At 45.5% G+C, this 25,759-nt stretch overlaps 1 protein-coding gene across 1 annotated transcript in view; it reads left to right on the top strand.

Annotated features, from left to right (window-relative positions):
* The window catches only part of PTH1R (parathyroid hormone 1 receptor), a 194,164-nt gene extending 169,772 nt beyond the window's left edge, over nucleotides 1-24,392 (top strand). Inside the window, exons 10-13 of the mRNA XM_063122683.1 lie at nucleotides 6,392-6,490; nucleotides 14,091-14,228; nucleotides 16,276-16,317; nucleotides 21,776-24,392. Coding sequence (XP_062978753.1) covers nucleotides 6,392-6,490; nucleotides 14,091-14,228; nucleotides 16,276-16,317; nucleotides 21,776-22,138 — 642 coding nt within the window. The 3' untranslated portion in view covers nucleotides 22,139-24,392. The remainder of the gene's footprint in view (nucleotides 1-6,391; nucleotides 6,491-14,090; nucleotides 14,229-16,275; nucleotides 16,318-21,775) is intronic.
* The last annotated feature ends 1,367 nt before the right edge of the window (nucleotides 24,393-25,759 follow it).

Here is a 25,759-nt window from a genome sequence, read left to right as displayed (position 1 = left end):
GAAGGGGCCTACAAGACCATCTAGTCCAACTCCCTGCTCAATGTAGGAATCCACCCTAAAGCATCCCTGACAGATGGCTGTCCAGCTGCTTCTTGAAGGCCTTCAGTGTGGGAGAGCCCACAACCTCCCTAGGTAACTGATTCCATTGTCGTACTGCTCTAACAGTCAGGAAGTTTTTCCTGATGTCCAGCTGGAATCTGGCTTAGAATCATAGAATCGTAGAGTTGGAAGGGGCCTACAAGGCCATCGAGTCAAACCCCCTGCTCAATGCAGGAATCCACCCTAAAGCATCCCTGACAGATGGTTGTCCAGCTGCCTCTTGAATGACTAAATAAATAATATACACTGACCAAGGGGGGATCTACACTACTGCTTTTAAAGCGCTTTAAAGCACTTTGAAAATGTTTTGAAAACTGTATATGCAGTGTGTCCTGGGCCCCAACAGTTGTCAAAACTGTTATAAAGTGCTTTAAAGCGCTTTAAAGCAGTAGTGTAGATTCCCCCTAATATACATATAATATGTATATATGCATATAATATACATATAATATACACTGACTACACTGACTATTGTATATTATTTATTTGAATGACTAAATAAATAATGTACAATAAATAATATACACTTCTAAAAAGGTATTAAATCATTAACAAATTAAAACCAGTAGATTTTTTTTTAAAAAAAAAAAGCAATAGAAACAATTAAAACAAATTTAAACTATGTGCAACCATGAAGAATTTAGCCTTATTTATTTATTTATTTATTTATTTATTTATTTATTTATTACACTTATATACCGCTCCCATAGCCAGGGCTCGCTGGGCTGTTTACATGTTTTAACTTGGCGCCAAAATGAAACCAGTGTCAGCGCCAGTCGGGCCTCCAAGGGGAGGGCATTCCACAGTCTGGGTGCCACAACCGAGAAAGCCCTGTCCCACCATAATGTAAGTCTCGCATGGGTGGGACGCAGAGGACAGTTCCCAGATCTCAGGCAGGCAGATATAGGTGCAAGATTCTCATCCTGACCCTGAATCCACATCTCATTTAACAGTTCCAGCAGCAGGGTTTTTACAGGGAGACGGGGGAAGTGGCCGTGCCAAGAAGTGCTTAACTGGGTCCTCTAAAACTTTGAAGGATTTTGCTTCTCTCTTGACGTAGAGAGATATCGTTCTTCCTCATATTACTGGAGCCCTGTCCAGAGTTACCAGACACGAAGGAGGGCAGGGCTCCTGCAGCTTCAACTGTTGTGATGGAGAGGGAATTTCACCAGGTGCTGCCTGCATACCAATGACACCTGCTGAAATTCCCTTTCCTATGCAACTCTTAAAGGTACAGGAGCCCAGTCCTCCTTTTAACATAGAATCATAGAACAGTAGAGTGGGAAGGGGTCTATAAGGCCATCGAGTCCAACCCCCCGCTCAGTGCAGGAATGCTCAATACTCAATACAAGGACACCCTACCAGGTTTCTATTTCTCTTCCTGTGTGGGTGTTCCTCAGAACTGTTTCCCTCTAGACAATTACTTGTAGATTACTTTGGTTCATACTTTCAATCCATCTATTGATAATGAAAGTACTAATTTCCTACTGGGAGCAGGTAAACAGGAACAAAGGCCTTAGCTAGACCTAGGGTTTATCCCGGGATCATCCCAGGGTCGTCCCTGCCTCCTCCCAGGATCCTCTGTGTGTCATTTACATGAACAGGGATGACCCCGGGACAATTCCGGGATAAACCTTAGGTCTAGCTAAGGCCTAAGAGTCACAAAAGAGGGCAGGGGACTCTGAAAGGCAAAGAAACCGGGCTTCATGAACCTTGTTTTCATCATCATGGCTACTAGCCCTGATGGTTGTGTGCTATCTCCAGTATTCGAGGCAATAAGTCTGTGTGCACCAGTTGCTGGGGAACATGGGTGGGAGAGTGCTGTTGCACCATGTCCTGCTTTTTCATCCCTGGTCGATGGCTGCCTGGCCACTCTGTGAACAGAGTGCTGGACTCAATGGACCCTTGGTCTGATCCAGCCTCAGGTCTCTCCTGATGTTCTTATCATCATCATCATCATCATCATCATCATCATCTATAAAAGACTGTCCCTTTCTCCTTTGCTTTCCAACCTGTCGTCAGGAGCTGCCAGGTAGGGTGACCTTCTGAAAAGGAGGACAGGGCTCCTATGTCTTTAACAATTGCACAGCAAAGGGAATTTCAGCAGGTGTCATTTGTATGCATGTCGCACCTGGTGAAATTCCCTCTTCACCACCACAGTTAAAGCTGCAGGAGCTATACTAGAGTGTCCAGATTTAAAAGAGGGTTATTTGTTGGGTTATTGTGCTAGAACTTTTCTCTCTCTGGAACTCTGTTTGTGCTCAGAAACAAACACACATCACGCAGGTCTTACACAGCAGAGCTGGTTTATTTCCTTCAAGCTTCTGTGCAGTCCAATTCAGATCAGTTCAGATCAGCACACTGAGGTATACACAGAGAGCAGTGATCATAGAGCAGTGATCAGTAAGCAGTGATCAGTTCTATTTTACACAAGTGAGAAACTATATACAGATCTACACAATTCTTATCTACATTATATACAGCTGTGATGAGGCTAACTTAGAATCTTGGCAAGGTTCCCAGAACAGCCTCTATCTCAAGGTAATTGCCCACAGATAGACTTTCTCTGTTTAACCCTGAGATAGCCATACACACACAATTTTAATGACTAAGCAAGTATTTCTTTCATATACTTAACAGTCCTCCTCTTGCGCATGTTGTTTAAATTGTGTTATAATCTGAGACCCAGCTTTAAAACATCTCTTTGTGTTTTATTATTGAACGTTCTACTTGTCTTTTCTCATTTTGTTTTATTTTGAATACCCATTTACAGGTAATGGCTTTATGACTTTCAGGTAAAGGTACTAGCTCTCACGTTTCATTTTTTTTTATTGCTCTGATTTTTTCTGACATTGCTTCATGCCAGCCCTGCGCTTCTGTAGGTTCTATTTCTTGAATTTTTTCAAATGAAGTAGGTTCATAGGCTATTAGTAAAGCTCTATGAGAAACCTGTTTGTTTTGGTATTCATCTGAATAACGAATTGGAGCTTTGCGTTCCCTTTCTGGTCGCTTTGGCATAGTTACAGGCACAGTTTCTTCTTTTACAGTTTCTTCTCCCTCTCTCTCTTGCTGAGATTGTTCAGGAATTTCTTCTGTTTCTACAGCTTTCTGTTCTACAGGCAAACTTACATACTGTTTTGTTTCTTGCATTTGTTCATGAAAAACTACATCTTTGCTCACAATTACACTTTTGTGATATGGAGACCACAAACGATAGCTTTTTGTTTGTGTATCATATCCCAACAGTTTACATTCCAAACCTCTTTGAGCTAGCTTTCTTGGTCTGTTTTCTTTTTGAATATGAGCAAAACATTTACTCTCAAAAACCCTTATATGTGACACTCTAGGTTTTCTTTTGTAAAACATTTCATATGGAGTTTTTTCATGTACAGAGTGGTAAAGCCTGTTTAACAAATAATTTGAGGTGGACAAAGCTTCTGCCCAGAACAGGTTAGACAATCCTGACTCTTTCAATAGAGCTCTTAACATGTTCTGCAAGGTTCTGTTTTTCTTTTCTGCAACTCTATTTTGAAATGGTGAATATGGAGCAGTAAGGTCATGTTGTATACCCTCATCACTGAGGAATTTTTTTAATTGGTTGCTAAGAAATTCACCTCCCCGGTCCGTTCTTAGATTAGCTATAGGTTCTTTAAATCTATTTTTATTCTACTTAACAAAGGCTTTGAACTTTCTAAAAGTTTCACTCTTCTGTTTTAACACATACACAAATCCAAATCTACTGTAATCATCAACAATAGACAAGAAAAATTTGTTTCTTCTTTGACTTGTCTCAAAAGGACTTGCAAGATCTGCATGAATTAATTCAAAAATTCTTTTTGTTGTTCTCTCACTATGTTTTGGAATGTTTGACTTATGACACTTGGTTTCATTGCATACATTACATTCTACATAGTTAGAACATGGTTTGATTTTCACCCCTTCACACAATTCTGGAATCTTAGAAATTGTTTTATAGTTAGCATGACCAAACCTTTTATGAGTTAAATGGATGCACTCTTGGTGTGGTTTGCAATTGGCTATTGTTTTTGTTGTGACTTTGCTGGCTACAACTTCATTTTCTGTACAAGTATTAATCACATACAAAGATTCTTTCATTATTCTTTGCACACACACCTTGTTTCTCTGTTTTATAGTACAATTTTCTTCAGTAAAACAAACCTCATACCCTATTTCTGTTAACTGAAACACACTTAGAAGGTTTGTTTCTAATTCTGGTACATATAAAACACTTTGTAGTTCAACTCTCAGACAATCAAAATATACATTACTCACACTACAAATCTGGATTTTGTTCTATTTGCAAGGGTAACACACTTTTGCTCTGAAGTAGAAGTTTCTAAGGTTATAAATGAAAGTTTGTCTTTTGCTATACTTATTGAAGCCCCAGAGTCTAAAAACCAAGGATTCATTGTCTCTTTGACTCTTGCTAGAAGACACTTCTTTGTTGATTCAGCTTCATTCATGTTGTTTTCTTCTCTCTACTTTGCTGTCAAAAGCTTTTTCTTCTTGTTGTTGCAATCCCGCCGTAAATGTTCTGTGGAACCACAATTAAAGCATTTCTTTGCCTTTAATGCAGCTACTACATCAGAAGATTTATGGCTTTGTTGAAATTCAGCCACAGGATGTTTAAGGCTCTGTTGTTTTGAAGCTTGTCTTCTTTCATAGGTTTCTAGTAGTTTTCTAGCTACATACTCGAGGGTTAAATTTTTCTCTTCTTGACTTTTCATCATGGTGACAACTGCGTCGTACGATGAATCAAGACTTGACAAAATCACATAGACTTGGTGTATAGTTGTAAACTCCATCCCTCGTGCCCTGAGTTGATTGAAGATTTCTCTCATGCTTTTCAAATGGTTTGACATAGACTCCCCTGGTTTCAGCTTCATTCCATACAGCTTCCGGGTTAGAATTATTTTACTGCCCGCTGTTTCTCTTTGATATACAGCTTGTAGCGCATTCTAGCACTCTTTTGATGTATTCAAAAACTGAATGAAGGAAATTTGAGAGTCTTCTACAGCTAATGCAATAACTGCCATTGCTTTTGCATCGTCCTTAAACCATTTAGCATTCTGTGGATCTGCTCTATCTGGTGGATCCTCTGTGACTACATACCACAGTTCAGCCTGAATCAGATACATTTGCATTTTGTAAGACCATAATGCATAGTTAGAGTCATTCAGCTTTTCTAACAATTGATGCAAACTAGACATATTAGCTCCTGCCATTCCCTCTGCTTTAGGAATTGGTATCTCACCGTCCTCCTGCTCAGAGTCCTCTTCAGAGTCAGCCGACTGAGATTTTTCTTCACTTTGCAGCACTGGCTTTAGCTTGATGTCTTCCTTCATCAACAGTTTTCTGTTTTAGCAGACTCCTGGTTCTGATTCTGATACTGCACCGTTCCCACCAAGTTCTGGTTCTTCTGCCTGGGTTAGGCTGGCGTAGGCTGGTCTAGGCTAGACTGGCTCTAGGCTGCCTGGACTGGACTGGGCCCATAACCTTTGTTGGGTTATTGTGCTAGAACTTTTCTCTCTCTGGAACTCTGTTTGTGCTCAGAAACAAACACACATCACGCAGGTCTTACACAGCAGAGCTGGTTTATTTCCTTCAAGCTTCTGTGCAGTCCAATTCAGATCAGTTCAGATCAGCACACTGAGGTATACACAGAGAGCAGTGATCATAGAGCAGTGATCAGTAAGCAGTGATCAGTTCTATTTTACACAAGTAAGAAACTATATACAGATCTACACAATTCTTATCTACATTATATACAGCTGTGATGAAGCTAACTTAGAATCTTAGCAAAGTTCCCAGAACAGCCTCTATCTCAAGGTAATTGCCCACAGATAGACTTTCTCTGTTTAACCCTGAGATAGCCATACACACACAATTTTAATGACTAAGCAAGTATTTCTTTCATATACTTAACATGTCGCACCTGGTGAAATTCCCTCTTCACCACCACAGTTAAAGCTGCAGGAGCTATACTAGAGTGTCCAGATTTAAAAGAGGGCAGCTTTAACTGTTGTGATGAAGAGGGGATTTCACCAGGTCCTCCATTCCCTTTTCAATACAACTGTTAAAGATACAGTAGCCCTGTCCTCCTTTCCATAGGGTCACCCTATGTCAGGAAACCTTTTCCCAGCATCCTGAGGTGGATAATTAGCAGCAAAGCCTTTATTCTAAAACTGAAGCTGAGGAGCGATTTCAAGATCTCTCATCGACTAGCACCATTATGATTGTTGTTGTACTTCTCTCTCTCCTTCCCTTCCAGGCAAACTTCATTCTTTTCCTCAAAATCATCCGAGTCCTCGCAACCAAACTCCGAGAGACAAACGCAGGGAGGTGCGATACGAGGCAACAGTATAGGCAAGTATTGACAGTCTTTTAGCATTCAAGAAAGCTATCAAGACGGATCTCTTCCGGCAGGCCTATCCAGTAGAATTTTAGGATACTTTTAGGATGCTTTTAGGATGTTTTTAACAGTGTATACTATGTTTTTAATCAGTATTTCATGAATTTTATGCTTGCTGTTGTTCCCTGCCTCGATCCAATCGGAGAGGCGGGTAAGAAATAAATTATTATTATTATTATTAATCATCATCATCATCATCATCATCATCATCATCATCATCATCTTTGGAAAACCCCAACTGAGGCAAGAAGGTTCTAGAAGAATGAGGCCTAGGGAGGCCAAAGGGGAAGGTTGACTTTTTACAAACTGAATGAAAACAAAACATCAAAAATGAGTGAGAACAGGGGTGTTGAAATGTAGGCATGGGCTCAATCTGGCCCTGCCTCGTTCCCCAGGTGTAAGGTGACCATATGGAAAGGAGGACAGGGCTCCTGTATCTTTAATAGTTGCATAAAAAAGGGAATTTCAGCAGGTGTCACTTGTATGCAGGCAACACCTGGTGAAAATCCCTCTTCATCGCAATAGTTAAAGCTGCAGGAGCCCTGCCCTCTTTTGTATCTGGTCACTCTAGCGTAGCTCCTGCAGCTTTAACTGTGTTGATGAAGAGGGAATTTCACCAGGTGCTGCATGCCTACAAAGGTGGACACAGACAAGCTGGAGCGTGTTCAGAGGAGGGCGACCAGGATGATCAGGGGTCTGGAAACAAAGCCCTATGAAGAGAGACTGAAAGAACTGGGCAGGTTTAGCCTGGAGAAGAGAAGATTGAGGGGAGACATGAGAGCACTCTTCAAATACTTAAAAGGTTGTCACACAGAGGAGGGCCAGGATCTCTTCTCGATCCTTCCAGAGTGCAGGACACAGAATAACGGGCTCAAGTTAAAGGAAGTCAGATTCCAGCTGGACATCAGGAAAAACTTCCTGACTGTTAGAGCAGTATGACAACGGAATCAGTTGCCTGGTGAGGTTGTGGGCTCTCCCACACTAGAGGCCTTCAAGAGGCAGCTGGACAACCATCTGTCAGGGATGCTTTAGGGTGGATTCCTGCATTGAGCAGGGGGTTGGACTCGATGGCCTTGTAGGCCCCTTCCAATTCTGCTATTCTCTGATTCTATGATTCTATAAATGACACCTGCTGAAATTCCCTTTTCTGTACAAGTGTTAAAGATACAGGAGCCTTATCTGCCCTCCTGTTCCAGATTCCACTTCCATAGTATTTATTTATTTTTTATTTACATGCAGCATCTGGTGAAATTCCCTCTTCATCACAAGAGTTCAAGCTGCAGGAGCCCTGCCTAGCATGACCAGATACAAAAGAGGGCAGGGCTCCTGCAGCGTGAACTCTTGTGATGAAGAGGGAATTTCACCAGGTGCTACATGCATACCAACGACACCTGCTATGCAACCGTTTCCTGACTGTTAAAGATACAGGAGCCCTGTCCTCCTTTCCGTATGATCACCCTACCCAGGCGACCATGGCCTCCTTCTCCCAACTGGCTACCGTTTGATGGTTCCCCAGCTTTTGTGCAGTTTTTCCGTTCTAAAATGCTGAAATGCCTATCCTTAGGCTTATTTACTCACAGCATGAGCGTTAAACAAAAATACTAGGCTGTTTTTTGATATTTTGGGGCCGCCTACTTTTGCGTTGAACCCCAACCTAGCACGGGAATGCGCTCCCTGAGGGCCGAGAGGAATATAGAAGAGGCAGAAAAACCTCACAGAGGGCCTAGGTCCAGGGCAGGATCTACGCTACTGCTCTACAACAGTTTATAACGCTATTGACAATTGTTGGGGCCCAGAACACACTCCATATACAGTTTCCAACATGTTATATCCTGGTTGGTGTAGATCTGCCCCGGGAGGTCCTGTTAGGCAAGAAAGTCTAGAAAGGGAAGGGAGCATTAGAAGTTGGCGGGCTGCTTGGCTGGATATTCTGCACATCAGCATGGCCCTATTTACCAGACACAGCCCTAATTTTCTGGCATTTGTCCCCAGTAATTATAACAATCCCTCCTCTTGTGCAAACACTGAGTCATTGCTGACTCTTGGAGGGACGCCAGCTTTCGCTGACACTTTCTTGGCAGGCCTTATAGTGGGGTGGTTTGCCGTTGCCTTCCCCGGCCATTATTACCTTTCCCCCAGCTAGCTGGGTACTCATTTTACCAACCTTGGAAGGATGGAAGGCTGAGTCGACCTGAGCCGGCTGCCTGAAACCAGCTTCCGCTGGGATCGAACTCAGGCCGTGGGGAGAGTTTTGGCTGCAGAAACTGCTGCTTTACCGCTCTGCGCCACACGAGCTCATAACAATCCCTAGCTCTGCCTTATTAATAGATGCTGTGACGGCACCGACCTTATACAGAAGGCCTTGCCTAGCACACCCTTCTCAAGCCAAACGCTACCGCTAACACAACCTTTTCCTCACATGAGGGGGTAAATGCTAGAATCTGGAAAGGTTTCACCGTGTAGGTAATAAGCTGAAAGATATGATAGTAACTGTAGAGCAGGTGATAAAGCCAAGCAGACACGTGGTTTGTTTAACAGGCCTTAGCTACTTTAAATGCAAGTTAACCTGCTTAATCTACTAGTTCTAATCAAAACAGTAATCTTAAGTAGGGCTGTGCACGGACCCCCCCCCGATCTGATCCGCACCCGATCCGCAAATTCCAGATCGGGTCCGCTCCACCTGCGTCGATCCGCCTATGATCCACTCTGCTGCAGAGCTCTGGATCTGAATTGGAGCTCTGCAGCAGTGGCGGCTGGTAAGGGCCCCCCTCCCTCCTCCCCCCTTACCTGCGTCCATTGTGTTCCAGCGGCAGCTTCAACTGAGCCTGAGGACTCAAACCGCAACGGCCTGGTCTTCCGGTTTGAGTCCTCAGGTTCAGGTGAAGCCGCTGCTGGAACACGACGGACTCAGATAAGACCCTGCCCCCTTACTTGGCTCTGCCACCATCGCCACATGGACTGCGGCAGCGCCAGGTAAGCCCCCATTTACCTTTTCTTCAGAGCTCCAGATCGAGGCGAAGGATCCGCTTGGTCTCGATCCTCTTCGCCTCGATCCGCAGCCCCCCCCACCCGCTTCGTCTCCGCCTTTGTCAGAGGCGAATCAGGCCGCCTCGCAATTGCTTCTACGCTCCGAAGAGAAGCGGAGCACAGCCCTACTCTGTACCGTCTTCTGCTTGGGCAGTAGCACTGGTCTAGAAAGTGTCAGGAACGTGGCATTTTCAGAATGCACCATACCGGCACTATGTTCGGCCTTAACTGTTCAGCCACAACTGAGTAATGCTGACAAGTAAAAGTTCACATTTGTGAAATGGGCCTAGTTTGTTTAGAAGTGCCCAGGATGCAGCGGGGTGGGGGGGGGGCGGTTAGAGAGAAAAACCTTGGGAATTTGGAAGGAAAACGTTTAATTTAAAGCAGGAGGTGGGAGGGTACGGGCTGCAATTGGCCTTGAAATATGCCAAGGCTTGTTTTCCAGCCTATCATTTGCCTACCGATTTACTTCACGCTCGTGGAGGCTTGTTATTAATTATGGTTTGGAGGCGCTTCGCTATTTTTATGATGTTTTTCCAATCCTCGACCCGAGCAACTGTCACTTGGCAGAGCGGGGGGAAAGGCATTGGGGCCTACGTGCGGTGGGTGCCCCCACGGTAATTGCCTCCATGCAGCACCACGGCAACCGTTGGCTGGGCGTCCCTTTCCCTCTTCCCTGTCAGCATCATTTCCAGTCAGAGAGCGTTCCCTCAGGGAGCACCACTCTTGAATGGTACCAGATGTTCTCATCCAGTCGTGCTTTCTGAGGTACACTCTCCGGCCGTCGTTGCGTTTGGATGCCACCCGTCCTCCGAGAAGCTCCGAGTGGTCTCCTTGGGGTTGCTGGGTGGTCTCCCACCCCCAGTATTTGACCACGGCAAGGCCTAACTTAGCTTCAAAGAAGAATCTATTTTCATGGGTTGTATTCATCTCTCCCTTTCACAGCCGCCCCCCTCCATCCCCTACCCCTCCCTCCAGCAGAACAAAATAAAATTCCATCACGTGAATAATGGCTGCCTCCTCCTCTTCCCAGTGGTGCAATTAGGGATGGCTGTAAGGGCCAAACCGCAGGGCCAAATCTACCCCTGGTGTCATATCAAGTTCATTTTATCTAGCTGCAAAATTTTGAATGGGGAGAGCTTTATATAAACATTGTAAATAAAATAAATAGGTATCAATACGATCCCATTATGGTGACACTATATCCCTCTTGCGCCTTTCTACCTCACGGTGCACATTTCGGGCAATATGGTAGTTTGGATAATACGGAATTTTGTATTATTCAGGTTTGGATAATACAAAGACAGATGTGTATCCCAGAAGGAACCTTCTCACAACACACACACACACCAAAGCATCTCCCCTATGAGAGAAGGTTACAACACCTGGGATTGCCTGGTGTGGAGAATGTGGAGAGGGAGACATTTTTTTCGCTCCCTCATAATACTAGAACCCAGTGGGGCCATCCCATGAAGCTGATTGGTGGGAGATTCGGGACAGATAAAAGGAAGGACTTCTTCACACAGCGCAGAGTTAAATTATGGATTCACTAACACAAGATGTAGTGATGGCCACCAATTTGGATGGCTTTAATAGGGGTTTGGATAAATCCCTGGAGGCAAAGGCTATCCTGATGGTTGTGTGCTATCTCCAGTATCCAAGGCACTAAACCTATATGCACCAGTTGCTGGGGAACATAGGCTGGAGGGTGCTGTTGCACCGTGTCCTGCTTGTGGGTCCCTGGTTGACAGCTGCCTGGCCACTGTGTGAACAGAGTGCTGGACTAGATGGACCTTCAGTCTGATCCAGCAGGGCTCTTCTTATGTTCTTATGAGTTGCTCCTCTTCTCCACATTTGTTCACCTGACCCTCACTGTGACCCAGGCAAAAGTGATGGTGAGAAGAAGCGTGAGTATTGCCTGCTTGCTCACTGGCTCTTTATCTGTTCAGCAAGCAGTGATGACAAAGAGGCTGAGGAGTGATATTAGTTGGTGACCATGGTGGTGACACAGTAACTGAGGGAGGGAGACCATGTCTTGCCCAAACACCCTGCAAAACCTGGAGGCAGCAATTGGGATGGGCACCTCCAGAGTGGGGCAGAGAAAGATCTCTACCTGAAACTCTGGGGAGCTGTAGTTGGCCAGTATAGACCATACTGAGCTAGATGCTGGTCTAACTCAGTATAGAGCAGCTTCTTACATTTTAAAAAAAATGCTGTACAGCTACATTGGGCCTAACATTTACAGCTTTATGGGCTGTAACGAGTCCCCTTGAATAATTATGTTTTCTTTGTTTGATGACAATTCTTCCTGCCAAAGCCGTCAAAGCAGTTTGCAATTTAAAATCACAGCAGGCGCTCTCAGAGACACGACATAAAAGGAAAAGCGTAGGGGAGGGAAGAAGAGAAGAAGCCATTTCTGGGGGCAAGAAACAGCTGTGGACCTCAGAGCACTGGTGTAATGAGCTTCTGGTGGCTCTGGGGATTTTGCACCTCCTGGACAGGATCTACACTACTGCTTTAGAATGGTTTATAACAGTAGTGATAGGGGTGTAAACTATGGGGGGGCAATGCCCCCACTGGGATTTCCCAGGGAGCAATGCCCAATCTAATGTCAGTAAGTTCACAGCACGGTTGGCAGATTCCTCAGTCATTCTCCTATTGTATAGGACTGTGGATGATGGGGTAATGTGTAAACTATCATAATAGCTTTGGCTATTGGGCTGTATAAAAATGCAATAAATAAATAAAATATTATAATTAAAATGTAATATTTTCATTGATTATTTTCATTGATTATTGGTTAGGGTGACCATATGAAAAGGAGGACAGGGCTCCTGTATCTTTAACAGTTGCATAGGAAAGGGAATTTCAGCAGGTGTCATTTGTATATATGGAGAACCTGGTGGAATTCCCTCTTCATCACCACAGTTAAAGCTGCAGGAGCTATACTAGAGGAACCAGATACAAAAGAAGTCAGGGCTCCTGCAGCTTTCACTGTTATGATGAAGAGGGAATTTCACCAGGTTCCCCATATATACAAATGACACCTGCTAAAATTCCCCTTTTCAATATAACTGTTAAAGATACAGGAGCCCTGTCCTGCTTTTCATAGGGTCACCCTAGTACTGGTTATTTTAGTATGTGGCTTTAAACACCCCAGGATCCATTGTTGATGAAGGATGGTCTCCAGAAATAAAAATATATTTACATAAATGTAAACAAATAAGCCTAGCCCCCCCCCTTTTCCAAGTTTAGCACCATGCTACCCACCCCCCTGAAAAATTGAGAAGCCTACACTCCTAAGTAGTGACAACTGTTGGGCCCAGAACGCACTCCATGTACACTTTTCAAACCTTTTTTGAAGTCCTGCTTATCTTATCCTGCTTGGTGAAGACCTCGCCCTGGAGGTTTCAAACATGTCAGCTGCAGCCTCATCTCGAATTCATCGCAGCTGACGGAATGACAGTTGCCAGAAAGTTGTTATCAGATGTCTTTTTTGGATGACACCTCCAGGGGGAGAGATCCCTTTAGACAATTTTTTGTGCCGGTCAGGTTTAGTACTCCTTTTCTTTTTCTTTTTTACAAATACAAAGAATAGGATGGCAAATACCGTTATATAGAGGGGCTCTGTGTTGTACTCATGATTACTAATGCCCCACGCAAATATTTTCGGTCCTATATATTTTGGAAATCCTGTTTTTAAGGTCAGTCGGCTACTGACCATTCGCATCGGTTTCAGGGTAATCAGGCAAATTGGTTTTCCAAGCTGCAGTCTTAAAAGTTTTAATGACAACAATGAGTCTGGGGGATTCCACACGTCGTACTGAGGGCGCTTCCATGCGCCCCCAGTGCGGCCCCAAAGCGATCGTGTAACTTGCCTGGAGAAGAGACGAGGAAGAGGTGTCCTTGCTGCGCCGCCACCCACCTACCTCCTCGCAGGCCGGGTCGGAGAGCTCAGCCCGGCTGGGTCGGAGGTAGGTGGGTGGCGGGTGGCGGCAAGGACGCCTCTTCCTCGTCTCTTCTCGAGGCAAGTTACATGATCGCTTTGGGGCCGCACTGGGGGCGCATGGAAGCGCCCTCAGTACGACGTGTGGAATCCCCCAAGTTTCAATCGACGCAAAGCACTTTGCAACAAAGCTCAGTTCCTCTGCCCACGAAGGACGCAAAAAGGCCCAGGTGTGTTGCAAAATGGTTTGGTTCTAATCTACCCAGCTCAGCTCCTGGATGATTGAGGGCAATTCAGAGATAACTTTTTGGAGGAGAAGGCTGTCAATGGTTGCTAGTCCTGGTGGCTATATACCATCTCCAGTACAGGAAGCAGGAAGCCTGGGTGCACCAGTTTCTGGGGAATATGGGGGGGGGAGGGTGCTGTTGCACTACGTCCTGCTTGTGGGTCCCTGATCAACAGCTGGTTGGCCACTGTGTGAACAGAATGCTGGACTAGATTGGGCTTTGCTCTGATCCATCGGGATTCTTCTTATGTTCTTCATCCCAAATTCTTTCTCTTCCCTCTTCTCTCCCCTGCAGGAAGCTGCTGAAATCTACTCTGGTCCTTATGCCTCTATTTGGAGTTCATTATATAGTTTTTATGGCTGCTCCGTACACCGAAATGACAGGGATCCTCTGGCAAATTCAAATGCACTATGAAATGCTCTTCAACTCTTTCCAGGTACGGTGCGTCCTCTGAGGTTCTGTTTGGAGAGCAGCTACCCCTATGTCAATCCCAGAGAATGCAGGAGACCTTGTGTTCAGGTTTCCCTGTGTTATCCACCCCTACCCCTAATTCTCGTTTTCGTTTTGCATTCTGAACTTGTTTCTTTTACTTTAGTGTAAACACATGGGCTCCCAATCAGGACTGGGACCACCATGCGCAGGAAGGAGGGGGGTTAAACCTTCCCACCTAGCCTCTTCCGCCCCTAAAAATCCCACATACATACATGCACAGGCGAAAGAAAGACAGACAGACAAACTCTGGCCGTAGCTACATGGGGCAAAATCCTGGGGCGAACTCCAGGATCGTCCCTGTGCGTCCACATGACGCACAGGGATCCCGGGATCAGGGAGGGATGATCCCTCTCTTGTCGCGGGAGCGTGCCCTCCGCTGTAGGCTCGGTTTTTCCACGGTCTCAGGATGAGCCCAAGACCGCGGAATGTGTGGCTGGGCGCCGCGGTTTGTCCCGGCTCCTCGCGGTTCCTCACGAGGAGCCGGGACCCACGCATTGGGCGCAGCGCTCCTCAGGGTGGGGTGGGGGGAGTGGGGGAAATAATTATTTTTTAAAAAAAACACTTGCCTCTTTAAAAAATAAAAAAATGGTTGGCGCGACACCTCTCCCTCTAAGGTCATCACGTGCCGCGTGTGCACAGAGGGGCGATCTCGCGATAAAAACATCGCAAGAGCTTCACCCCTCCATCCCATAATAACAGGTCGGTCTAGCTAAGGCCTCCATTGGCACCAATAGAGGGTGTGTGTGTCTTTTCCTTCTTTCTTTAGCCTCTACACAGAGCGGGGGAAATTTAATGGGAAAGTGACTTGTGGAGAGATTTAACTCCGCCTATACACACATGGTAGTCCCAATCCATTTCAGGAGCCCACACACTTACACTAAGTTAAAAAAAAGAAAAGAAAGAAATTAAAATGGTTAGGATCAGCTACACACTTCCCATGTAACACAACGTGTAATCTAGCCCTTGGATTGATCACGTTTTGTTGGTAAAAGTGAGTTGACCTTTCAGCCCCCACGAAGCTACTGTGTTCCTCCTCAAAGCACGATGCTATCTGGACCTTTCTGAAACAAATAGATGCACATTTTAGATGCTGCAGAAACAACAACAACAGTTTATTGCAGTCAATAGACCATTCCAACAAAAATTACATACAAAAGGACTGAGCATACAATTAGCTATTAAAAAGACAAGTAATCATAGAGCATCTAATAGAAACGGCCAAGTTCAAAAACTTGGCCGCTTGCTCGGTGATTGATTTGCCTGAGTTCCGAAGTAAAAGGGACATTAAGAATTCAGTTGGGTGACCAGGAAAAGATTGTAAAATGGGGTTCGGAAGATCATTCCTAGCCCCTTGGTAAAACCTACAGAAGAGTAACACGTGTGATACAGTTTCCACCTCAATATTTTTACAGGGGTAGCATCTGTTGAGCAGTGGGGTTTTGTTGTACCTGCCATCTAAAAGTTTAGAGGGAAGGACGTTAAGTCTGGCTAGTGAGAATGCTCTTCTGTATTTGGGGATTGTTAACCAGCGCAGGTAAGGCATCCCATCTTTGCAAAAAGAGACTGGTAGTCCTAGGGATTGGGGGGAGCATGGGCCCTGAGCAGCACTCTGGAGAACTTGCATGTCTATATCAAGCAACCTCTGTTTCACTACTGATTTGGCACTAGCTAAATCCCTTGATAGTAACATAGGGGATGACAGGCCTACTGAGTTGATTTTACTTGTCATGGCCTTTGACCAGGGAGTTTCAAAATGGTCTGACAGGATCTTGGATACCAGGGAATTTGTTGGAAGTGCCAACTTGCAGGGAAGCCAGAAATGGATCGCATGGATGTGCAGAAACAAATAGAAACAATTTCCCCTAGATCACAATCCTGGATGCGATATGAATTGAATGCGATTCTTTTCCAAAGTTCTCCTACAGCTCAGGGACTTTGGACTATGCTGGATAGATGTTAATTGTTGTTCTCCTTCTTCTTCTTCTTCCTAGGGATTTTTTGTCGCCATTATCTATTGTTTTTGCAACGGGGAGGTAAGTGACTTAGTGCCCAACTACATGACCAGCAGGCCAGTGTGATGCCTCCCTCCCTGTCTATACCACGTCAAACTGCTGGTGGGGAGGGGGGGCATGTGTGGATTGAATGTGTCAAATGTTCCCTCTTTTAAAAAATAAAAATCCTTGCATTTATAAAAACCAACCCATCAAGGTAAAGCTTCTAGCCTAGGCTGATGTGTGTGTGTTTTTGAAATTGCAGTGAAGGTTCCTGTCGTTTTTAACATGTGGGAGAATTTGATCTTTCACACCTACTGTCTGAAGTGGTGCTGTCCAGCACTGGATACATCACATGAAGCTGTTGGAGGCCTTTGTCAATCCCAATGTGTTTAATTGCCCAGAGAGCTTCAGCTATTCCGTGGGATAGAAATGGAATGAACAACAACAACAACATTAACGTCCTATTGTCATATACCTTAGTTCATGGGTTCTCAACAAGGGGGGAATTTCCCCCTGGGGGGGATTTTAGGGTTCCAGGGGGGGAATTGGGACCACTATTCAGCAAAGTATGATGTCCTGTAGATTATGTCTTCCTACACATGTTATTAAAAACGTCCCAGAAAAGTGTCATGTCGTCTGCAAAAGCCAGGCCTTTGCTCTCTTTTCCCTCCCTCCCTCGCAATCCTAGACGTTTCAAGCTTCCCATTTAAAGGGGCAATGCAAAGCATGGGAGCTGAGAATGTAAAAGGGGCCATGCTTTGCGTTGCCCCTTTAAATGGGACTAACATAGGAAAAAAATAAAAGATTTTCAATATTATATGCATATTATTTGGAATGCACCTTTTGAGTTAGACTGTCTTGGGAAGGGGGGAATTATATTCTGAACAATGGTGAAAGGGGGGAATGGAGCAAAAAAGGTTGAGAACCACTGCCTTAGTTAGAATCTCTATGGCCACTTGAAAATAGACTTTATATGGATTTAAACGCAGATATCGCAAGTCGAAATTGAAACATCTAAGCATACATCTCGTTGCTGTAAGATCTCTAGAGCCTTCCCTTCTCTGTAATCATGACCTAAGCCTCTCTGTCTGTCTACTTCTTTCTCCCATACTGCTTTGCTAACCCAGGCAGCTAAGGGCCCGTCTACACCAAGTAGGATATTGTACTATGAAAGTGGTATGAAAGTGGTACATAAAAGGCAGGAGCCACACGACTGCTTTATAGTGGTATTGAAGTGCACTGACAACTGTTGGGGCCCATTGACACAGACCATATCCTGCTTGGTGTAGATGTCTCATGGGCCCCAACAATTGTCAGTGCACTTCAACACCACTATAAAGCTGTAGTGTAAATCCTGCAGCACACTTCAATACCGCTATAAAGCAGTCGTGTGACTCTTGCCTTTTATATACCACTTTCATTGTGGAATATCCTGCTTGATGTAGAAGAGCCCTAAGATGCCACCTAAAAGCTGAGAGGGAGGAGAAAACCCCAAAATAAGCCCTGGAGGTCCTATTTACATCCCCGCTGGGCTGCTGGTCAAATCCATTAGATTGACAGGGCCATTTCTGTGGTGGCCCCATCATTGTGGAACAGCCTACCTTGGGTCTACATGTGAGTCCTTAGAGGCCTAGATATGCCAGTCTGCTTTGAAGTGAATGGATGTCCAGTTTTATTTTATAAACTCAAATTCACTGTTATTGATGCTGATGAAGCTGACGATGTTTTAAAAGTTTTATGCTGCTGTTTTAATTCATTGTATTTTCTTGGGCAACCAAAATGATTGAGGGGCTAAAGCATCCCCCCTAAGCAGAAAGATTGCAACAGCTGGGATTGTTTAGCTTAGGGGGGGGGGGGAAGGAGGCTATGGGGAGACATGATAGAGGTGTTCCAAATTATGCATGATGTGGAGAATGTGGAGAGGGAGACAAACTAGGACCCAGTGGGATCATCCCATGAAACTGATCAGAGGGAGATTCAGGACAGATAAAAGGAAGGGCTTCTTCATACAACACATAGGCTGTTGCTAGACCAGGCGTTAGCGTGGTGTGAGGCCCGGTTTCCCTCCTGTGCATCCAGATGATGGACAGGGGAATCCGGGGTCAGGCCGCACAAAAAACTACCTTAACCCAGCATAAGCGAATTCGCTTATGGCGCCTGAGGCCGGGGCCTGAGGCCGGGGCTGCAGAACATCTAGCAGGGTCAATGGCTTTTTCCAGCTGCTCGCTTACTTGCAAGTAGCCGGGAGAAGCCACAGACTGGGCACAGCGCTCATAGGAGCGCTGTGCCCATCGGGCCAGAGGGGGATCACGGGGGGGGGAGATAGGGGCATGGGGGAAGGCCGGACCCAGCTAGAGGGGGGGGAGAAGAGCAAGCACGGGCATCGGGGATGGCAAGCAGGTGGGGGGAGAAGGAGGGGGACAAGGCATCGGGCATGGGGGGAGGATGGGTGAGCGAGTGGGCAGGAGAGGCATCAGGAATTGTGGGGGGGAGATGGGGGGCTTTATTTTTAAAAAAAAATCACTTACCTTCTCCGGCGGTGCTGCAGCGCACATGGCCCCTTTAACTGATGAACAAAATGGCCGACGCAACAGGGCTTCCCCTTGCCCAGTCGCATGTTACATCTGGAAGAGGGCGACGGCGCGTGCTAGCTGTAGCGCGCCGTCGCCCTGACTCCCAGACGGATTATAAGATAGGTCTAGCAAGGCCCATAGTTAAATTATGGAACTCACTACCACAAGATGTAGTGATGGCCACCAATTTGGATGGCTTTAAAAGCGGGTTAAATAAATTCCCAGGGGAGAAGGCTAACAATGGCTACTAGTCCTGGGCAGGATCTACACGACGGCTTTAAAACTGTTGGGGCCCAAGACGCACTCCGTATACAGTTGTCAAAACTGTTATAAAGCGCTTTAAAACAGTAGTATAGATCCGGCCCTGATACCATGGAAACTAAGAAGAGATAGACTCTGGTGCTTGATAATGGTGTTAAGAATTGTTTTATTATTTAAATCCAAAAATGCTCTGCTCAACGTTTCGGACATACTGTCCTTCGTCAGGAGCTGGAAACAGTTGCTGTGCTAGCAGGAGCTACTGTATCACATTAGTTTTCTAACCCACAGTTTTCTAATAACTGCAGGTTGGAAAACTAGTGTGTACCACAGTAAAACAACCAACAGGTTAAAAGCACAATTACAAAATACAGTATAAAAAGCGCAACCAGGATAAAACCAGGCAGCAAAATTGATATAATATTAAAATACAGAGTTAAAACAGTAAAATTTAAATTTAAGTTAAAATTAAGTGTTAAAATACTGAGTGAATAAAAAGGTCTTCAGCTGGCGACGAAAGCAGTACAGTGTAGGCGCCAGGCAGACCTCTCTGGGGAGCTCATTCCACAGCCGGGGTGCCACAGCGGAGAAAGCCCTCCTCCTAGTAGCCACCTGCCTCACTTCCTTTGGCAGGGGCTCACAGAGAAGGGCCCCTGTAGATGATCTTAAGGTCCCGGCAGGTACATATGGGAGGAGGCGTTCCTTCAAATAACCTGGCCCCAAACCGTTTAGGGCTTTAAATGTCAATACCAGCACTTTGAATTGGGCCCGGACCTGGACTGGCAGCCAATGAAGTTGTAAAAGGACTGGCGTAATGTGATCTCGCCGGCCAGTCCCTGTTGGTAAACGGGCTGCCCTATTTTGTACCAGCTGAAGCTTCCGGACCGTTTTCAAAGGCAGCCTCACGTATAACGCATTCCAGTAATCCAAACGAGAGGTTATCAGAGCATGGATAACTGTAGCTAGGCTATCTTTGTCCAGATAAGGGCGTAGTTATTATTATTATTATTATTATTATTATTATTATTATTATTATTATTATTTATTTATATAGCACCATCAATGTACATGGTGCTGTACAGAGTAAAACAGTAAATAGCAAGACTCTGCCGCATAGGCTTACAATCTAAGCTGATAAAAGGTGCTCTTTGCCACTGAGTTCACCTGTGCCTCAAGTGACAGTTCTGGATCCAAGAGCACCCCCAAACTACGGACCCGATCCTTTAGGGAGAGTGCAACCCCGTCCAGGACAGGGCAAACATCACCTCGCCGGACAGATGAACCACCCGCTAACAGTACCTCCATCTTGTCTGGATTGAGTCTCAGTTTGTTAGCCCTCATCCAGTCCATTACCGTGCCCAGGCACTGGTTCAGAACAGTCACTGCCTCACCTGGGTTTGATGAAAAGGAAAGGTAGAGCTGGGTGTCATCCGCATATTGATGACACCTCAGTCCACATCTCTGGATAACCTTCCCCAGCGGCTTCATGTATATGTTAAACAGCATAGGGGATAAGATAGAGCCCTGTGGAACCCCATGGCTTAGGAGCCATGGCACAGAGCAATAATCCCCCAGCACCACCTTCTGGAATCGGCCATCCAAATAGGAGCGGAACCACTGCAACGCAGTACCTCCCACTCCCAACTCAGACAACCTATCCAGAAGGATACCATGGTCGATGGTATCGAAGGCCGCTGAGAGGTCCAGGAGAACCAACAGGGCGACCAAGGCAGTTTCCGTTCCAAAACCAGGCCTGAAACCCGATTGAAATGGATCTAGATAATCTGTTTCATTCAAGAGTGCCTGGAGTTGTCCTGCAACCACCCGCTCAAGCACCTTGCCCAGGAAAGGGATATTAGCCACCGGCCTGTAGTTGTTAACATCTTCCGCGTCCAGATTAGGCTTCTTCAGGAGTGGTCTAATTACCGCCTCTTTTAAAGAGGCCGGCACCACTCCCTCTCTCAAGGAGGCATTTACAACCTCCTGGACCCAGCCGGCGATCCCCTCCTTATTTGATGTAATGAGCCACGAGGGGCAAGGGGCAACCACACAGATGGTCAACCGGACTTGGCCAAGCACCTTGTCCACATCCTCGGGCCTCAATAACTGAAACTCATCCAATAAAGCTGAACCGGACGGTGCTCTGAACGCCTCTACTAGTGGAGCTGCATTAAGTGTGCTGTCCAATTCATGACGAATCTGAATTGGACACCACACCTCACCGAAACGTTGAGCAGAGCATTTTTTTATTTAAATAATAAAACATTTTTTCCCCTTCACTGGCTGCCAATTATTTACTTTATTTATTTATTTAGGCATTTTTATGCCGCCCTTCAGCCAAAAACCAGAGTCTATCTCTTCTTAGTTTCCACGTCATTTGGTGCTATTCTTCCCTACATAGACAAACCTGGTTATATAATACCTCCAGTTTCAGGGGCAGTAAGCCTATATATACCAATAGCTGGGGAACATGGATGGGATGGTGTTGTTGCACCCATGTCCTGTTTGTTCATCCCTGGCTGATGACTGGTTGGCCACTGTTTGAACGGAGTGCTGGACTAGATGGACCCTTGGTCTGACCCAGCATGGCCCTTCTTATGTTCTTCTGTCTGAGGTCCTTCCATTGCTACCATCCCATAATAAGCCACCTTTCTCTTTCCCATCAGGTCCAAGCAGAAATAAAGAAGTCATGGAGCAGATGGACATTAGCGCTTGACTTCAAAAGGAAAGCCCGCAGTGGGAGCACAACCTACAGCTATGGGCCAATGGTGTCCCACACCAGTGTCACTAACGTCACCACGAGAGGGGGAATCGCCCTGCATCTCAACACGAAACTCATTCCAGGTGCCCTCAATGGACACCGGAACTTGCCGGGATATGTCAAAAACGGCTCCATTTCGGAGAATTCCATGCCTTCTTCTGGGCCAGAACAGTATAACAAAGATGAGGAGTACCTCAACGGTTCAGGACTCTACAACGGAGACAAGCCGACAGGTCTCGTCGAAGAAGAGAAGGAGACGGTGATGTAAAAGGAAAAAGGAAACGGGTAGAAATCCAAATAAGAGTTGCCCAGAAAGCACTGTGTGTTCATAAGAATACCCAGCCAATCACTGAACATCAAAGGCCTAGAAACATTTTCCCCCCTGTTCTTCGAAACAAGAAACCACATTCTACGGGGAAATGTGGGCTAGCAGACTGATCAGACACACTTTGCACCATGGTCTGCTGCCCTCAGGTGTCAATGAAGGCATAGGCTCTCTAGATCCTGCAGAGCTCGTCATACCTGTCCGAAAATGAAGGATATACCCAGAGTTTACACGGACGTCCCAATGGCACTCTCGAGTTTAAGAGAAATGGAAGGAAACTGGCCGGCTGTCCTATTTTGGCACCAAGAGGGTGAAGGGTTGAGGTCCGCCATCCTTTTGTGTGACAAGACATCCCGGGGCCTTTCTGCGCCTTTCAGAGCTTGCAATTTCCTTTTTATTGCAAAGAAACGTTTTGCCATGTGCTAGAACCACCCAGGATGGGCTCAGGTCAGGGAACCTCCTTGATAGTTGTGCATGCGCCTTCGGAGGTCTTGCGTCTCTGTTTCTTCTTTGATTAAAACCCAGTTCTCTAAAGACCCCAGTTGCATATCCTTACAGAAATGGGTGGAAACCCTTCCATCCCTACAGCGTGTTTTTGTGATAACTCCAATGGGGAGGGGGGAGACAGGAAGGCTCCTTTATCTGAGCAGAGCCCAAAATGCTGTGAGAAAGGATCTAGTGCAATTGGAAGACAGCAACAGTTAGCTGGTTGCTCAGACTTCGTATTGGTATCATTCTTCCTGCTTCTAAAGGTATATCTGCACTACAACTTTACATTGGCTTTCTACCGTTTTGACTGTCATGTTTTCCCCGCCATCAAAGGATCCTGGGAGTTGTAGTCTGGTGAGGATGCTGAGAGTTCTTGTCCCATCGTAGAATTAAAGTTCCCTGGGGAGAGGAAATTACTGTTATACTAAAGTCTGTACTGTTGATGAGCACCAAGAATGAAGAGGAAGGGGGGGATAAAGAGGGAAGTGTTTGCAGGAGGTTATATGAATGCTATGGAGTAGGGATGAGCAGGAAGAAGATCTCCAGATGTTTTGGACTTCAACTCCCAGAAGCCCCAGCCCGTATGGCCAGTGGTCAGAAATTCTGGGAGATGAAGTCCAAAACATATGGAGATCTACCTTGTGCCCAGCCCTGCTATAAAGGAGCCACAGCTGTGCCCGTTACTACTGGACCAGCCAATCTCGTACATACTGTGGACCTTTGGGGACCATTGCATCTTTAAGAGGTCCTGTAGCAAACTGTTGAATATTCATGCTGCCAAGGCTCCAGGTTGTCCTATTCCCCAATAGATATGCAAGCCCCAGTGAAAAGAGGAGAACCTCAAGGCAGCATGGAGGAGAGGAGTTAGGGTGCAGAGCAGTGGTGGTGGACCAAAGTCCCCACCCATGTTGCCCAAAGATTCTGTTGGCCTTTCCCACCTCCCCAAAAGCCATAGGCCTGAATATTCTACCCATCACTTTACCTTTTAGGGCCATGAATTTACAAGATCCATTTTGAATGTGATGGCAAATGGTCAGCCGAAGCAGGTTGACAGGTGTCCTGATGCAGGCACACCTTGCAAGGTACTGCATCCTGCAGAAGGCTGGGCGAAACCAGGTGAATCACTCTCCGGGCACAGGCCAGGATGTTCTTGTCTTGAAGGCCGTACTGAAATCTCCACTTGATCGAGCTTGTCCAAATAACTCCCCAACGAAACTGGCTGGGTGAATTGCTTTTCTCAAGCTCTTCTTCAAACTCAAGGGATTGAGACCAGACTTCCTCCTGTACATCTTAACCATGTTTAAGTAGGAGTAAATTCCCCCTGACTTCAATGGGATTCACTTCTGAGTACATCTGTTTAGGATTGCAGCTCTGCTTTGGATACCTGTGGACATCTCTACATTAGAAAGGTCTCCTGGTTTTATACTATTTAATGGGGCATGGCTTACCCCCAAGGAATCCTGTAAATTGCTATAAAGTTTGTTGAAAGTGGTCTGTTAGAGAACCACAGCCCCTTCCCAGAGCTATTCCTGGACAGCGGGAATAGTTATTAAACCAGTTTCAACTGGTGGTGTAGACATATATGTCAAGTACAAGGCTAGCTGTTTCCATCTTCCCTTTTTTGCAATCAGTCTAAACTCCAGGAGCAAATGAGCCCTTCGCTGAACTATGAATTAAGTGTAATTTCTGCAATTTTAACCATAATAATAATAATTCTTGCACAAAACTGCTAAAGAATCCTCTGCAAATAAAAACATCAAATTGTCCTGTGCTGTAGCTGCTCAAGCGTCCCCAGGGAGTCAAAACCAAGGAAAGTTCTTAGGCCAATCTACAAAGCTTTATTGCAAACAATTAACACTTCTGTAACACAAACTAGGCACCTTTATGGGAAAATCCCCCCTAGGCAGCGCTATGCAAACTAAGCAAAACAATTGACCATTCAAAGGAAAGAAAAGGCTTTTCAAATGTCCCAAGCTTCGAGGTGGAGGAGGGTGCGTAGACACCTTCTCAAGCAATCTCTCCGACTGTCTCTTTGCTGCTAATCTCGCTGAACGTTTTAACTTCTGGCGATTCTTAGCATCAAGTAATGTTTTGGAATGTTCACCCCCGGAAGTTGACTTCCTGTCTCTTGAGAGCATAGGATCTGGCCTTGAGGAGACAAACTCTGGGAGGGGCGCATTCGCAGCTGGAGGCTCTCCCTTGTGAACTTCCTCCCCCACTGGCTTGGCATCTTCTGAATCAGAATCTGTTTCTGGTTGATTCTCTGCGTCACCTGCTCCCAACACCGGAGCAGTAGGGGCATACTGCTTTGCTAACCTCCTCCCTCTAAATGGGTGTGCATGTGAATTCTCAGCAACCCCCACCCAAAAAGAAGATCTATAGCCCCCAGAGCTCCTTGGTGGAAGCCATGACAGTTGATGAGTACATTTTTAAAAATTGCTTGCATATGTCGAGTGAATATCTCCCAATCAACTGATTGGAATGGCTCTACGAGTGGGAATTTGGAATAAGGAATTTTGGGTGTTAGAATGGCAAAAGAGGCAATGCACTGTCTATTTGAAAGAGACTCCAGGTGAATCCAGGGCCGGACTGTGCAAGCGGAAAGGTGTGCACTCTGCAATTTTATTTTATTTTTAAAAAAACTTCACCAAGAAAAGTTGGATTCTGCAACTGAACTGATATAAATTATTCCAATTTGCACGGTTGATCTTGTTTTGCATAATTTATTCCAGAATTTTACTATTTTGAATAATTTCTGCTGCTTTGGCTAGTCACTGAGGGAGGGTGAGAAGCACCCGTTTCCCGCCGCAATGGGCCCCCCAGATCACACAAAACCTTATTCAGTGTTTGGAGGTTTCACTATGTCCTGCCCACATACTCTCAAACATTTCGTCACAACCGTATGGACTGGGAATTTGCTCTTTAAGAAAGAAAGAAAGAAAGAAAGAAAGAAAGAAAGAAAGAAAGAAAGAAAGAATCCTACAGCTAATATCACAACCTGTGGTTTTTAAAATATATATATCTGTATTTCTAAGGAAATATGACACACAGGTAACTTTGGGTTTATACTGAGGC

This window comes from Elgaria multicarinata, chromosome 1 (assembly GCF_023053635.1).
Source record: "Elgaria multicarinata webbii isolate HBS135686 ecotype San Diego chromosome 1, rElgMul1.1.pri, whole genome shotgun sequence".
Taxonomy (NCBI): Eukaryota; Metazoa; Chordata; class Lepidosauria; order Squamata; family Anguidae; genus Elgaria; species Elgaria multicarinata.
The sequence above is the reverse complement of the archived record's forward strand: the minus strand, read 5'-3'. Positions and strand labels throughout refer to the sequence as shown.